At 40.9% G+C, this 13,793-nt stretch overlaps 1 protein-coding gene across 1 annotated transcript in view; it reads right to left on the minus strand.

Moving 5' to 3' along the window:
* LOC103253257 (AFG3-like protein 2) overlaps nucleotides 1–12,762 on the minus strand; it is a 29,997-nt gene extending 17,235 nt beyond the window's left edge. The window contains exons 1-5 of the mRNA XM_008051650.2: nucleotides 12,694–12,762; nucleotides 8,721–8,845; nucleotides 6,397–6,670; nucleotides 4,451–4,588; nucleotides 1,722–1,875 (exon numbers count right to left, since the gene is read on the minus strand). Coding sequence (XP_008049841.2) covers nucleotides 1,722–1,875; nucleotides 4,451–4,588; nucleotides 6,397–6,654 — 550 coding nt within the window. The 5' untranslated portion in view covers nucleotides 6,655–6,670; nucleotides 8,721–8,845; nucleotides 12,694–12,762. The remainder of the gene's footprint in view (nucleotides 1–1,721; nucleotides 1,876–4,450; nucleotides 4,589–6,396; nucleotides 6,671–8,720; nucleotides 8,846–12,693) is intronic.
* Nucleotides 12,763–13,793: the final 1,031 nt, after the last annotated feature.

Raw genomic sequence — 13,793 nt, forward strand, 5'->3', positions numbered from 1 at the left:
CAGGATTTATTGAGGACACAAAAGCTCCCACAATGGAAGGGGACCCGAGGGGATTGCCCCATTATCCAGAAGTTTTTAAATCACAAACTTGAATTATTTTTCTTACCTTTAATCTTGTCCTTATTGATAACAATCACATATTAGACTTAAAAGTTTTAAAAATTAATTTCCTAAAGACAAATGACCAAATATTTTATTTTCTCTAACTGGAAATTTAGAAGATGTCAATTTTATTTATTTATCTTATTTTAAGAATGTGGGGTATAATTCAGGACTAGGTATACAAATAGTCATTGTACAGATAAAGTTTGGGCCTCACTTTGGTTTCCACTTCACCTGGCTTGAGATCAGGTGCTCTTATTGATGAAGTGTGCCCCCCACCGCCCTGACAGTTTCCCTCTACTGCCAATTCCTTTTTTTTTTTTTTTAGTTGGAGTCTCACTCTATCGCCCAGGCTGGAGTGCAGTGGTACACTCATGGCCACTCCAGCGTCGACCCACTGGGCTCCAGCAATTCTTCCGCCTTAGTCTTCCAAGGAGCCGGAACTATAGGCATGCACTACCACGCCTGGCTAATTTTTTGGTTTATTGTAGAGACGAGGTCTCGCCAAGTTGCCCGGACTGGTCTCAAACCCCTGGGTTCAGGCAATCCACTTGTCTCGGCCTTCCAAAATGCTGGGATTACAGGCTGAGCCACTGAACCTGGCCCCCAATCTTTTATAGTATTAAGATCATTGTTCAGGGTCTGCTTATGAATGAGAACATGTGGCACTCAGTTCTTTGTTTCTGTGATAGATCACTGAGTATTACAGACTCTAAATCCATCCAAGTTGCTCTGAAGTTCATAATTTTGATGTTGTCGATTTTAAAAGTGTTTTAAGCTCAGATTAAATCTGCAAATAACAGACTGACTCACTGTGCAGATGGAGTCAACTGCCCATTCAAAGACAGGTATCAACTTCCACTCCCACCTCGTCTCTAGACGCAAGACACTCAGCATCATTAGCCATTTCTCAGTGTGAATGCCATTGCCCCAGACCCTGCACCCTCAGATCCTGGCACTGCAAGGACTCACGGGTGGATCTACCCATATGTGGCACTCGATCTGGACACAGCACTGTAAACGGGCTACCATCATGTAACAGAGGAGGATCTCCACGCTCCTATTCTGAAACTCTGCCTGGCTTCATCATCTAAGCCAGCTCAGTATTGGCACTATGCTTTCCTTTTCTGCACAAACAACCAAGAGTCCACATATCTTCCAGTAGGAAGGACACGTCATATCTTGAGAACTGGCTTTCCTAAATGAGGAAAGCTGACTGGCAAGGAAAGATCGCTACTCTGAGTAAAAAAAAAAAAAATCACCCTTGGTTAGGTTTAGGTATTCCTTATCTTCAGAAACACTAATGATTAGAGAGTGAGACCATAATTCTTTTGAGAATCATTTCACCCGTTTTCCTCTTATTCAGCACTAGGTGCAAACACCAATGATAAGTTATGGCAGGCTGCCAGGCAAGGATATTTTGCTATTATTTGTGCTGGTATAAAAGAACCTTTTAAAAGAGCTGTTTTAGAGGATACTTTTTTTGTTTTTGAGACTCCAAATTTGAATATGGATTCTCATTTTAGAGATACGAGACAATTAGCAAGTGCAGTTTAATATACAGAAGATGGGGGTGTGTGAAAAAAATAAAATAAAATACAGAAGACTTCACTATTCACCGTCCATCTCCACAAGCAGCTGATTGAGCGTGTTTTCCTGCTCACTCTGCCCTCCGAAGTTGCCTCTTCCTCTCTTCCTTCCCACTGCATCTATTTCATCAATGAAGAGAATACAAGGGGCATTCTTCCGAGCAAGGGCAAATAAGTCTCGGACCTGATAAAAAACAGAAATATGAGTTACTTGACTAGTAATTATTTATCCTCCAAATAAAAAATAAACCTCAAGCCCCATATGAAGACAATATTTTTGTGCCACACATTGTACAGCACTTAAAAAGAGCTGCAAGCAGCAAAGAAGTAGCGAATGATTAGTAACTTGGTGGGTAACAGATCTAAAGTGAGCAAATATTATTTCTCAAATCTCATAAATCATTGCATGTATAATAAACACTGATAATGTCTGCCATTTCTGTAATATCAACAAGTTGCCATTGTATGCCTACCCTACAAAGACAACCAAGTTGACAATAAAGCGGTCAATTTTACATTCAGATGAAATGTTCAGTTTTTTCCAAGGCTCACTCATCTCTCCTGCCTAGGGCAGTTGTTAACAAGCAGAGACTACTAATAGGTCTATGCAGTCTTACACAGACAGTGAAGGTGAGGACTCTCCAAGTCCACCAGCTTATCAACAAAGAGGGGGTGACAGTACCCTGCTTGCAGCCCTCCTACCCACAGACTGTCCCGCTAGCGTGTCCCCTCAGCCACAGTTGAGGTACATAGGCGTCATTTCCGTGCCTCACCATCAGTCACCTGCTCCTTCTAAGAGTCAGAGACAGACTCCCTCCACCTCATGTCCCTTTTTACTCCAAGTCTCCCCATCATCCTTTCCTGCCTGCATTTCCAGATTCTCATTCCTACACTGCTCGGAACACATCCTCTGATATGACCTGTGTCCCTCTGCAGTGTCCTCAAACTAAGGATCTGTGACCAACAGCCCCCACACTCTCAAGATTGCCGCAGAATGTGTCCGTCACTTCCCTGCAAAGTCCCCAAGCAGAAGGAGTTTGTATCTTTCCCTCAGATCAGCTGGAGTGAGGGGGTCTGCCTTACTACTGCTGCCAAAATGGAATGCTGGAATAGCCCCCTGCTCACCGAGGCTCACACCAGGTGGGAGGCATCTACCCTGCTTTGCCGTGGTCCTCTGCTGGCCTGGTTCCTTGCCTAGCACTATTTTTCAGTGACTTCCACATCTATGTGGTTTTTGTTCTCTCAGCTCCCTGACCACCTCTTCAGTCACCTTTTGTTCTACTCTGACAAGACTAGCACTGCCAAGGTGCCCCTAAGCAACCAGCTTCAAGCCATCCATGCTCTGACTACCCTCTCCTATCATCTAGGCAGCCAAGCATCTCACATGACCAATTCTTTTTTTAAACATCTCACTGATTTTAAAAATTGAGGTAAAATATGCATAATCTAAAATGTACCATTTTAACTGTCTTAAAGTGTACAACTCAGTGGCTTTTAGTACATTCATGATGTTACACTACCATCACCAACATCTACTTTTAAAACATATGATCACTTCCCACCTCCCTCAAAAAACCCATACGCATGAAGCAGTCACTTCTCAGGTCCTTAGCAACCTCTGCTTTCTGACACGACCAATTCTTTACCTACTTCCCAGCTACCAACCCACCAGGCCAACCCTTTCCCACCAACCATGGCTCCTCTCCTATCTTCAAGTTCCCCTCATCTGCCCATGGTCCCCAGTGCTCCCCTGTGTTTCTAAGACGTATCTGCCTTGCAAAACCCAGATGAATCTATGTACTCCACCTACTACAGGTCATCTAATCTAAGAAGCCATCAACGGAAAGATTCACCATTACTATGCTTGGCACTAAGAAAGAAAAGCACGCTACTGACTGAGGACACAGTGCTTTCTTACTGGTTGTGAGTTGTACTGTGATGTCTGCAAAAGTAACTGTGATAGCATACTGCATTTCTGTAGCATTTGTTTAAGTCAGCATTTTAGACACTGGTGAAACACACAACAGTAACAATTACATGTTTCTTTAAAAGTTAAACCATACTCACACTTCTTGATTTCAAAACTTACTACAAAGCAACAGTAATCAGTTGGGCTCGGTGGCTCAGCCTGTGATCCCATGCCTTGGGAGGCTGAGGTTAGTGGATTGCCTGAGCCCGCGGGTTCGAGACCCGCCTAGGCAACTTGGAGAGACCTCATCTCTACAATAAATCAAAAAATTAGCCGGGTGTGGTAGCGCGCCTGTAGTTCCAGCTACTTGGAAGGCTGAGGCGGAAGGATCGCCAGAGCCCAGCAGGTCGAGGCTGCGGTGGCCAGGAGCGGCCACTGCACTCCAGTCTGGGCGACAGAGTGAAACTCCAACTCAAAAAAAAAAAAAATGAGCAACAATAATCAAGACAGTATAGTACTGGCATAAGGACAGACACACAGATCAATAGAATGGAATTCAGAATCCAGAAATAACCCATGTATCTATCTATGGTCATCGGTGCCAAGATTTCTGAATGGGTGAAAAACATTCTTTTCAACAAACAGTACTGAGAAAAGTAAATGTCCACATGCAAGAATGAGGTTGGAGCCTTGGCCTTAGTCTTAGTCCAGGAAGTGACTTAGCAAGGCAGTGACTGCTGAGAGGTCACTCCGGGCATCCCAGGGGATGGGGCCATCTTCACCAAGTCCTCATCTAGGGGGAACTGCTGGGGGTAAGGAAGCTGCACCATCAGAACAGAACAAGACTTACTCTAGCTGGGCCCACACCAACAAACATCTCCAAAAACTCGGATCCACTGACGGTAATGAAGGGGACGTTGGCTTCTCCAGCTGTGGCCTTAGCCAGCAGTGTCTTCCCAGTGCCTGGAGGACCAGTAAGGATGGCACCCTTCAGATATACAAAATAGAAAGTACATTTCATGAGAATTTCAGAAAAGTAAATTGAGTACTCACAGATAATTCCAAGGTATAACTCTATCTCTAAATCCTATTAATGCATAATAAATATTTCTTAAATATTTGAATTATGATAGAACATTTTCATATCAGTAAGAAGACTAAAGAAAAGAGTTATTAGAAACAATTTTGTCTCAAAAAATTTGGTGTGAAATCTTAAATACTTCTCTTATTTTAAAACTTTTTTTTTGTAGTTGGAGGCTCACTCCATTGCCCAGGCTCTAGAGTGCAGTGGCACGCTCATGGCCACCCAAGCGTCAACCTGCTGGGCTCAGGTGATCTTTCCGCCTCAGCCTTCCAAGTAGCCAGAACTATAGGTGTATGCTACCTGGCTAATTTTTTTTTTTTAATTGTAGAAACGAGGTTTCACCAAGTTGTCCAGGCTGGTCTTGAATCCCTGGGCTCAGGCAAGCCTCTCACCTCAGCCTCCCAAAGTGCTAGGCTTGAGCCCCTGCACCCAGCCTTATAACATTTTTAAGTGCTGCTTTATTAAGACCTTTAGTCTAACAGCATATAAAGGGTGACTTATGCTAGGCTCTACCAATAAACCCACTGACATTTACTTAAATAATTCAAGAAGACACAAACACCACTCTCCCAAATTTATATAATTCTTTTACTCTTTACAAACAACACTGGTTTTTTTTTTTAAACCCAAATAATTAATAAGCCCAACCACTAACTTGTATAGTCATGTACAAGTCAGCACATTTTTAGTATGAATGAACATGTCTGACTGAAAACCTAACTATGAATTTGCATTTCTGTTTCTTTCCATTGACTACCTCTTCTTTATAAATATTTTATAAATGTTCTCTCTTTTTTATAAATAGATACGCTACCATACTACTGTTTCCAAATACTGTGTATGGGGAGGTAGATAATATGATCAAAAGATATTTTTTCCCAGACATTCTAATACAATTTTAAGGTACTTTAAAACTTTGCTTATTTTCTTCTTTAAACATTTCACAAGTGAAGTAAAAATCTAACGACCAATGATGAACTTAACTAAAAGTAAAAAATGTGCTTGGTCAAACAATATAGAACTATTATATTAAGTTGTAGGGATACCCAGATAGGATGTGAATGCATATAAGTTATAAATGAATTATAAAACCATAAAATACACCTTTTTATCCACATAAGCAGGACATAAAAATTAAAGAAATGATGGTTCTCTTCACAGAGAATTCCTTTAAAGTAAACTTTATTAATGGATTGTAAAAAGAATTAGTTAAACATTGTTATTCATTTATTTAACAGCTGATCCATTCAACAAATATGAAGTTACTGTTCTGTGCCTAGCCCTGGGAATACAAAGCCCAGTAAGGCTCGGGCCTGTCACCAGCACAGGCAGACAGATGGCCCACATACATATGAGGGAACACTGAGTGAAAGCAGAATATGACTTGCTCAAGAAAATATACAGGGGAGGCATGGTTGCTGAGAGACAGGGTGTCTAAATCAGACTGAAGGGAGAAGGAAGGTGAATCAACGAAGGCTTCTAAGAGCAGATAACATACACGCTCAGGAATACGCATGCTACTTGCAAGATACATTCACACAGAAAAACTGACCCAAAAGGACCCTCGAGTTAGGCAGAGGCAGATTAGTAAATTAAGAAAGAGTAAGGATAGAAAACCAGCTACTATAATACATAACCAAACTTCATAAAATTCCAACATTGGAGGTCAAGAAATACTTTGATTGGGTTAATCTTCTAAAAGTTCATTTTACCTTAGGGATTTTTGCTCCTAGGTCTTGATACTGCTTTGGGTTTTTTAAGAAATTTACAAATTCCATGATCTCTAGCTTGGCCTCCTCACAGCCAGCCACATCTTTGAACTTCACATCAATCTCATCCTTTAAGACCTTGGCAGTGGTTTCTCCAACACTGAAGAGTCCACCCATCCCTCGGCCTGTTCGACCAATACCAGTGGGTCCTCTTCTTATGGTGTATAGCAAGAAGGCAATGATGAGCACAGTAGGCAACATGCTCAGGAGAAAGGAACTGGAAGGATGACACACAACATCAACACAGTTTAAGACTGTTAACCTTTGGCTTTTTTCATGTGTTGCAAGATGTACTTACTGATAACTGCCTCAGATATTATTGCAAACATTTTCAATGTTTTAAAAACCTGGATATTCTAACAATTTATCTGATGTACAATTTTAGTGTTAATTATCACTGAAGCAAACTCATGAGAGATAAGACCAAAGAAAAATCTGTTCTCTACAAGTATGCAATTTATTGATATTTTATACAGTTTAGCACAGTACTAACCATAATTTACTATCATCATATTTGAGTTTCAAAGAAATTTCTTTTAAATTAGTCATTTAAAAATTTTAACATGCCGGGCGCAGTGGCTCAAGTCTGTAATCCCATCACTTTGGGAGGCAGACATGAGAGGATTGTCTGAGTTCAGGGGTTCAAGACCAGCCTGAGCAACGTGGCGAGACCTCATCTCTACAATAAATCAAAACAATTAGCTGGGCGTGGTGGTACATGCATGTAGTTCCAGCTACTTGGAAGGGTGAGGCCAAAGGATCACCTGAGTTCAGCAGGTTGAGGTTGTGGTGGCCATGAGCATGCCGCTGCACTACAGCCTGGGCGACAGAGTAAGACTCTGACTCAAAAAAAATTTTTTTCAACATGATCCTGTTGTTAGCCTAGGTAGAAACCCCAGTTCTCTTACTGGGAAACATTAACTGACTCTGAAGAAATGTCTTCCAAATATCAAATCTTTGCTAATTTAACAGCACATCAGTTTCAAAAGTAATATAGACAGTGTTTAAATCTTTCTCTTGCCAAATGTTGCAGATTCAACAGAAACTCCCAGGAGACTGGTTGTCCTTCCTCCTGCTTTGGAGGAAGCTGCTCAGGAATGACTTAAAGCCTGGGATACCTTTTGCCTTTTGTTCATTTGTCTTAATAAAGTTTATTTCAACATTACTATCAGTAAGATAAATACTTATGTTGATTAATATAATGCAATTTAGTTTAACTTACCCTAAGAAATTTGGATCCAAATCTCAGACATGGTTTAGGTCAAAAGTAAAACAACAAAAATCAAGTTTTCCTTTCTAACCTATTACAAATTTGTAAATGCTGCTAGACAGGCAGCAAGAATCATGAAAAATTTAGTTTGTTTATGGAGAAAAAAAATCATGACTGACAATAAGAGTTTATTAAAGAATGGTACAATAAAACTCTTTATAATATTTCAGTATCAGCTTTTAAAACTAAGTGATTTTCTTACAGCTTCAGGGCCAGGAATAGATATATCCTCGGTGAAATCCTCACAATAGCTATGTAGATTTACACACTGCAGGTAGACTGTAGGCTTATATAACCAAGACTCAAGAAATCCCTAAATCTGAATAACATCATAAGTGTGATAACACACTATCAGTTTTTTTTCTCTTCTTACCTATACAGAAAAATTAAGATTTATTTCTAGTTTCACTCCAGAACCAGTAACTCTATAGCAGTAAGGTATACCTTCTGCACTTAATGCAAATGAGGCTAATTGTCAAGGGTTCTTCTGCATATATAAATAAGCCCTCAAAGGCAATATAATTCCCAAATAAGCTCAAAAACAACTGATTCTTGAAACAAATGGAGCATTCACCCAGACTTAACTGGGGTTACTAAAGTGGCCTTATTAAAGACAATTCTTAAGAGAGCAGCAGCTCTGACAAGGCAGGAAGAAGAATGACTTAAAAATCCCGGAAAACTCTGTAAAATATAAACATAAATGACAGTTCAAAGGTGGGAATGCCACTCTTTAACACAAAGGGATTCTTTACACCAAAATAACATAAAATAATGTATTAGACATTACTATCCCAAACCACTGCTTAATCAAGATTAATATAAATTAACATAAATGAGTATAAAAGTGAGTTATTAATAGTTTTTAAAAATCTGGCCAAACTGAGAAAGACCTATTGAGAATACAATATGGAGTCCTGCCATCGGCAACAGAACACAGTGAACCACACACAGCACAGTCAACAGTCTTCAAATAGTTGTTTTTAAAACTACTTCTTACCCATCACTTTCAGCAATGTAGACCACAGGCACCCGATTTTCCCCTTCTATGCCCAATTCCTGCTGTAAAGTTTCCAGATTCCGTTCAAAGGTGTCTACACTGCCAATATTAAACCAGACGTATTGCTATAAAAACAGAAAAACAAAAATCCTAACAATGAAGTGGAACTAAAAGGTTCAATTCACTAAAGGGTTCAACTTTTTAAAAAAATGTTTCAGAAATACTGAGAATTTACAAATTTTAAAAAAAAAGACGAGTTTTAATAATGTGGTGATTAAATTTCACTCAGAACACTTGGCAATCTTTGACACATAAGCATTTCTTTAGCAATATTTTTCTTTTTCTGTGGCTCTAAAATTATAAACTCAAAAAACAGAAGGAAAAACCTACAGGAAAGGATAATCCTTTTATAAATAAACATGAATTCTTTTCCTCTTCCAGTTTCCAGGTATTTCTCAACTGCCTATTCCCCAACTTAAAACGAACATGATAAAATGACAACAGCCAAAGTTTACTGAGCATTTACGAAGTGCCAGGCACTGTTCTAACCCTATATATACATTAACTCATTCACCCCTGAGGACCATCCTAAGAAGCAGATGCCATCACTAGGAGTGATATCCAAGATCTGAACAGTGAGAACGGCACCACCGCGGTGCAGAAGTGTCTCACTGTACCAGATATTACCTTTGCGCTCCCTAGAGCTGCGATCCTGAATAACTCCAGAAGGGATGCCTGAAGGCCTGGGACGACAGTTATTTTGCCAACCAGTATGGAAGTATTCAAGGGGTGCTAGTGTCTACTGACTGCATATGAGCTCTGCCTTTTACTGTCCCCATTCCACAGATAAGACTCGCTACTCGTGATAGTACACGGAGAATGAGGCTGGAATTTGGACCCAGGCAGTCTGGCCCCAGAGCCAATGTCCTCACTACAGTGTAATACTGCCTCTCTGCACAACCATGAGGACACTGATAATAACAGCCCACACTTATGGAGTTTAACTAGATACAAGACCCTAGTCTGAGCACTTGGCATATTAGCTCCATCTGTTTCACCGTTGACCTTCAGTCCTCCCAAATATCTTTAAAAATCAAAACAGGCAGTATATAATGTAAAACTCATAAGAGAGCATCATGTCACCCCATATTCCTCCCACCAACCAGTGTTACTGAGTGAGGAGCATCGCTCTGGTATTTCTGTCCACATAGCTAAAAATAAAAGATGAAGAGTAAGTTTTATGACAATGTAACAGGTTCTTGAGTAAGTTGTATATATGGTTACATGTGCCAAATACGTACACAATAGATTAACCACACCTGACTGAACATTTCCTAACTCAGTACCTTCTGTCACCTGGGCAATAAGCTAAACATCCACCCAGCTCCCATCATAGAATCATCTGGACACAGGGTGCTGCCCAGGGACATGTTAGAAATGTAGATTATCAGGACACAATCTAGGCAAGAACCTCAACCTGTGGGGCGGAGTGGTCCCAGGATGCAAGTTTGAACAGCTTTCCAGGTAATTTTTATGTACACTGAAGTTTCGAAACCACCACTAATTTACCCTATCTCATTTAAGCATCAAGCTCTAAAAAGTCACTACTGTTATTTTCACTTTAAAGATGAAGAAACCAAGGCTTAGAGAAGTGAAGCCACACACTAGTAAAGAGTAGAACTGATTTAGAGCAAAAGCCTGTGTGTATACAGCACAGCACAATAATTAATATTGTTACTCTGTAAGCAGTAGGACACCGACAATCTTATATCTGTTTCAGAAAGTTCAAAATAAGAAGACTTTATTAAACAGGTAACATGTTCTCCGTAGAAAACTTAGGAAATAGACACAAAAAATAAAAGGCTTTCATAGCCTCAACACTCTGAGATAAACAGTATTAGCATTTCAACACCTATCCTTCAAGTTTTTTATTTACTTTTTTTATTTTTTTGAGTTGGAGTCTCACTCTGTCGCCCAGGTTGGAGTGCAGTGGCCGCTCCCGGCCACAGCAGCCTCGACCTGCTGGGCTCTGGCGATCCTTCCGCCTCAGCCTTCCGAGTAGCCGGAATTACAGGCGTGCGCTACCACGCCCAGCTGATTTTTTTTTTTTTATTTATTGTAGAGATGAGGTCTCGCCGCCCAGGCGGGTCTCGAACCCGCGGGCCAGGCAATCCACTCACCTCAGCCTCCCAAAGGCACGGGATTACAGGCTGAGCCACCGAGCCCGGCTTCCTTCAAGATTTTATAATACTACCTTTACGATCTTGAAATACACATATAACTTTGAAATCAACATAGACCATAACTGTAGCATAAAGGGGAAATAAAAAATAATTGAGATACCATAGTATAAATTTTAACACATAAATGCTTGTCCATGCCAATACCGCAATATAAGTTCCTTCCAATGTGAAAACTGCCCTCCAGGGACAGTACTGCTCCCCACCCCGGGACCACTGCTCAGCATGGAAACTGAAAGCTCAAGAATGAGAATTCCCTGTGAACCAAGTCCCTAGTGTGGGACCTCGATTTCTTTCTTTCTTTTTTGCAATTTATAAACATTTTAGAGGACATCCTTCTGCAGACATCTGTACACGCATCCTTAATTTTTTCTCTAGGCTATATTCCTAGAAGCAAATTACTGAGTGTGTGCGTACTTTCCACACTGCTGGTATATATACTGCCAACTGTCCTCTTGAGAGGGAGTGCCAACTTAATTCCCCGCACTAAAAGTCTGAGGGAAAAAAAAGCACGGTTATTAACAGACATTTCATCATTAGGGAGAGCGAATGGGGGACAATCAAGACAATTAAAATAACTTTCCTAAATGTGACTAAAATGCCAGAGCCATATGCCTTTACAGATATTGCTATATTTGCTGATATGTGACTAAACAGAGAGATATGGTTACCACCATTTTTAGTCTGTCTTTATTTTTTTTATTTTTATTTTTTTTTGAGTTGGAGTCTCACTCTGTTGCCCAGACTGGAGGGCAGTAGGCGCTCCCAGTCACCGCAGCCTCGACCTGCTGGACTCCAGCGATCCTCCCGCCTCAGTCTTCCAAGTAGCTGGAACTACAGGCGCACGCTACCACGCCTGGCTAATTTTTGATTTATTGTAGAGATGAGGTCTCGCTGCCCAGGCGGGTCTCGAACCCGCCGGCTCAGGCAATCCACTCACCTCAGCCTCCCAAAGGCGCGGGATTACAGACTGAGCCACCGAGCCCGGCTTAGTCTGTCTTTAAATGTTGCCCCGTCCAGGCAGGATGGCTAGGAGGTGCTTAACAACATTATCCTAACGGAGCAAGGATGCAGCCTGGTATAAATGTCTGGTTCCAGGGAAGGATAGGATACCAAGGAACTGGGATGGGGTACAGAGGTCAGGCCCAGGACTGGGAGCCACTGGGAGCCTCAGCTCCACCTCTCTTAACCTCTCCTGCATAATTTCCTCAATGCACTCAACTTGATCAGGGTGTCTGGCAGTACAATTCAAACAGGTTGGACAGGACATACAAATTATGTTTAAAACAGAAAATTAAATGAAAATTAAAATAATATCACAAAACAGTTGGGAGAGAGATGACCAGGATGCTTCTTATAATGGTTTGAAAAAAAGGTGTCTCATAACATAATAATTGAGATTTTGACATTTTTGTCCAACCAAACAACTGTTTCTCAGTCTTGAAAGATCATCGACTATTCTGGAATACTGAAAACTAGAATATCATTCACTATATCCTAAATGTACAGCCAAAATGATTATCAGAAAAAAAACACCAACCCAGCCCCCACATGGCTAACACCTACACAACATTCACATTTCCACTTATGTTAGTGATATCACACCTGCTACACTGCCCAATTCTGATATGTCCAGTGTGCGTATCTACCACAATGGGAGAGATGTGCTCTTTTCAGTTTTAAACCTGAAGTTAATTTATGACTAATTCACATCAATTAATAACATGATTTACCCCATCAACGGGAGTTTTTCCTGGTGCAAAAGTCACTCGAACAAAACGCTTGTTGACGACTTCCAATCTGTCCACCTGGAATTTTAAAAAGTTAAACATTTAAACATAAATATATAGAAAATACTTATGAAAATCTTTTAAGCTCATTTAAAATGCATATTATATTTTAGACATACAAGACAAGAACAAAGCATCTTTACTCAGTTTCGGTATCAATGTAATGTTAGCTTCACAAAATGATTTGGGAAGAATTCTGTCTACAAGCAGACAACAGGCATGAAAAAATGCTCAGCCTCACTAATCACTGAAGAAATGCAAATTAAAACCACAATGAGATACCACCCAACTCCAGTCAGGATGGCCATCATCAATAACTCAAAAAACAACAGATGCTGGAGAGGATGTGGGGAAGAGAACACTTCTATACTGTTGATGGAAGTGTAAGCTAGTATAACCTTTGTGGAAAACAGTGTGGCAATTTCTAAAAGATCTAAAAATCAACCTTCCTTGTGGCCCCGCAATTCCACTTCTGGGAATATACCCAAAGGAACTCAAATTACTATATAAAAAGATACCTGAACACACATGTTTATTGCAGCATTATTCACAATAGCAAAAAACACGGAATCAACCATGCTGCCCATCAAAAGTGGACTGAATAAGGCTGGGCGTGGTGGCTCACACCTGTAATCCCAGCACTTTGGGAGGTCGAGATGCGAGGACTGCCTGAGACCAGGGGTTCGAGATCAGCTTGGTCAACTTGGCAAGACCTCAACTCTACAATAAATCAAAAAAAGTAGCCAGGCACGGTGGCACATGCCTGTAGTTCCAGCTACTTGGAAGGCTGAGGCAGAAGGATCACGTGACCCAGGCTGTGGGGGCCGTGAGTGTGACACTGCACTCCAGCCTAGGAGATAGAGTGAGACTACAACTCAAAAAAGAAAAAAAAGTAGACTAAATAAAGAAAATGTGGTACATAGCATGAGGGAGTATTATGCAGTCATTAAAAAAACAAAGTTGCCGGGCTCGGTGGCTCAGCCTGTAATCCCGCGCCTTTGGGAGGCTGAGGTGAGTGGATTGCCTGAGCCGGCGGGTTCGTG

The sequence above is a fragment of the Carlito syrichta genome, unplaced genomic scaffold, assembly GCF_000164805.1.
Source record: "Carlito syrichta isolate Samal-C Ts95f unplaced genomic scaffold, Tarsius_syrichta-2.0.1 Scaffold215300, whole genome shotgun sequence".
In the NCBI taxonomy this organism is placed as follows: domain Eukaryota; kingdom Metazoa; phylum Chordata; class Mammalia; order Primates; family Tarsiidae; genus Carlito; species Carlito syrichta.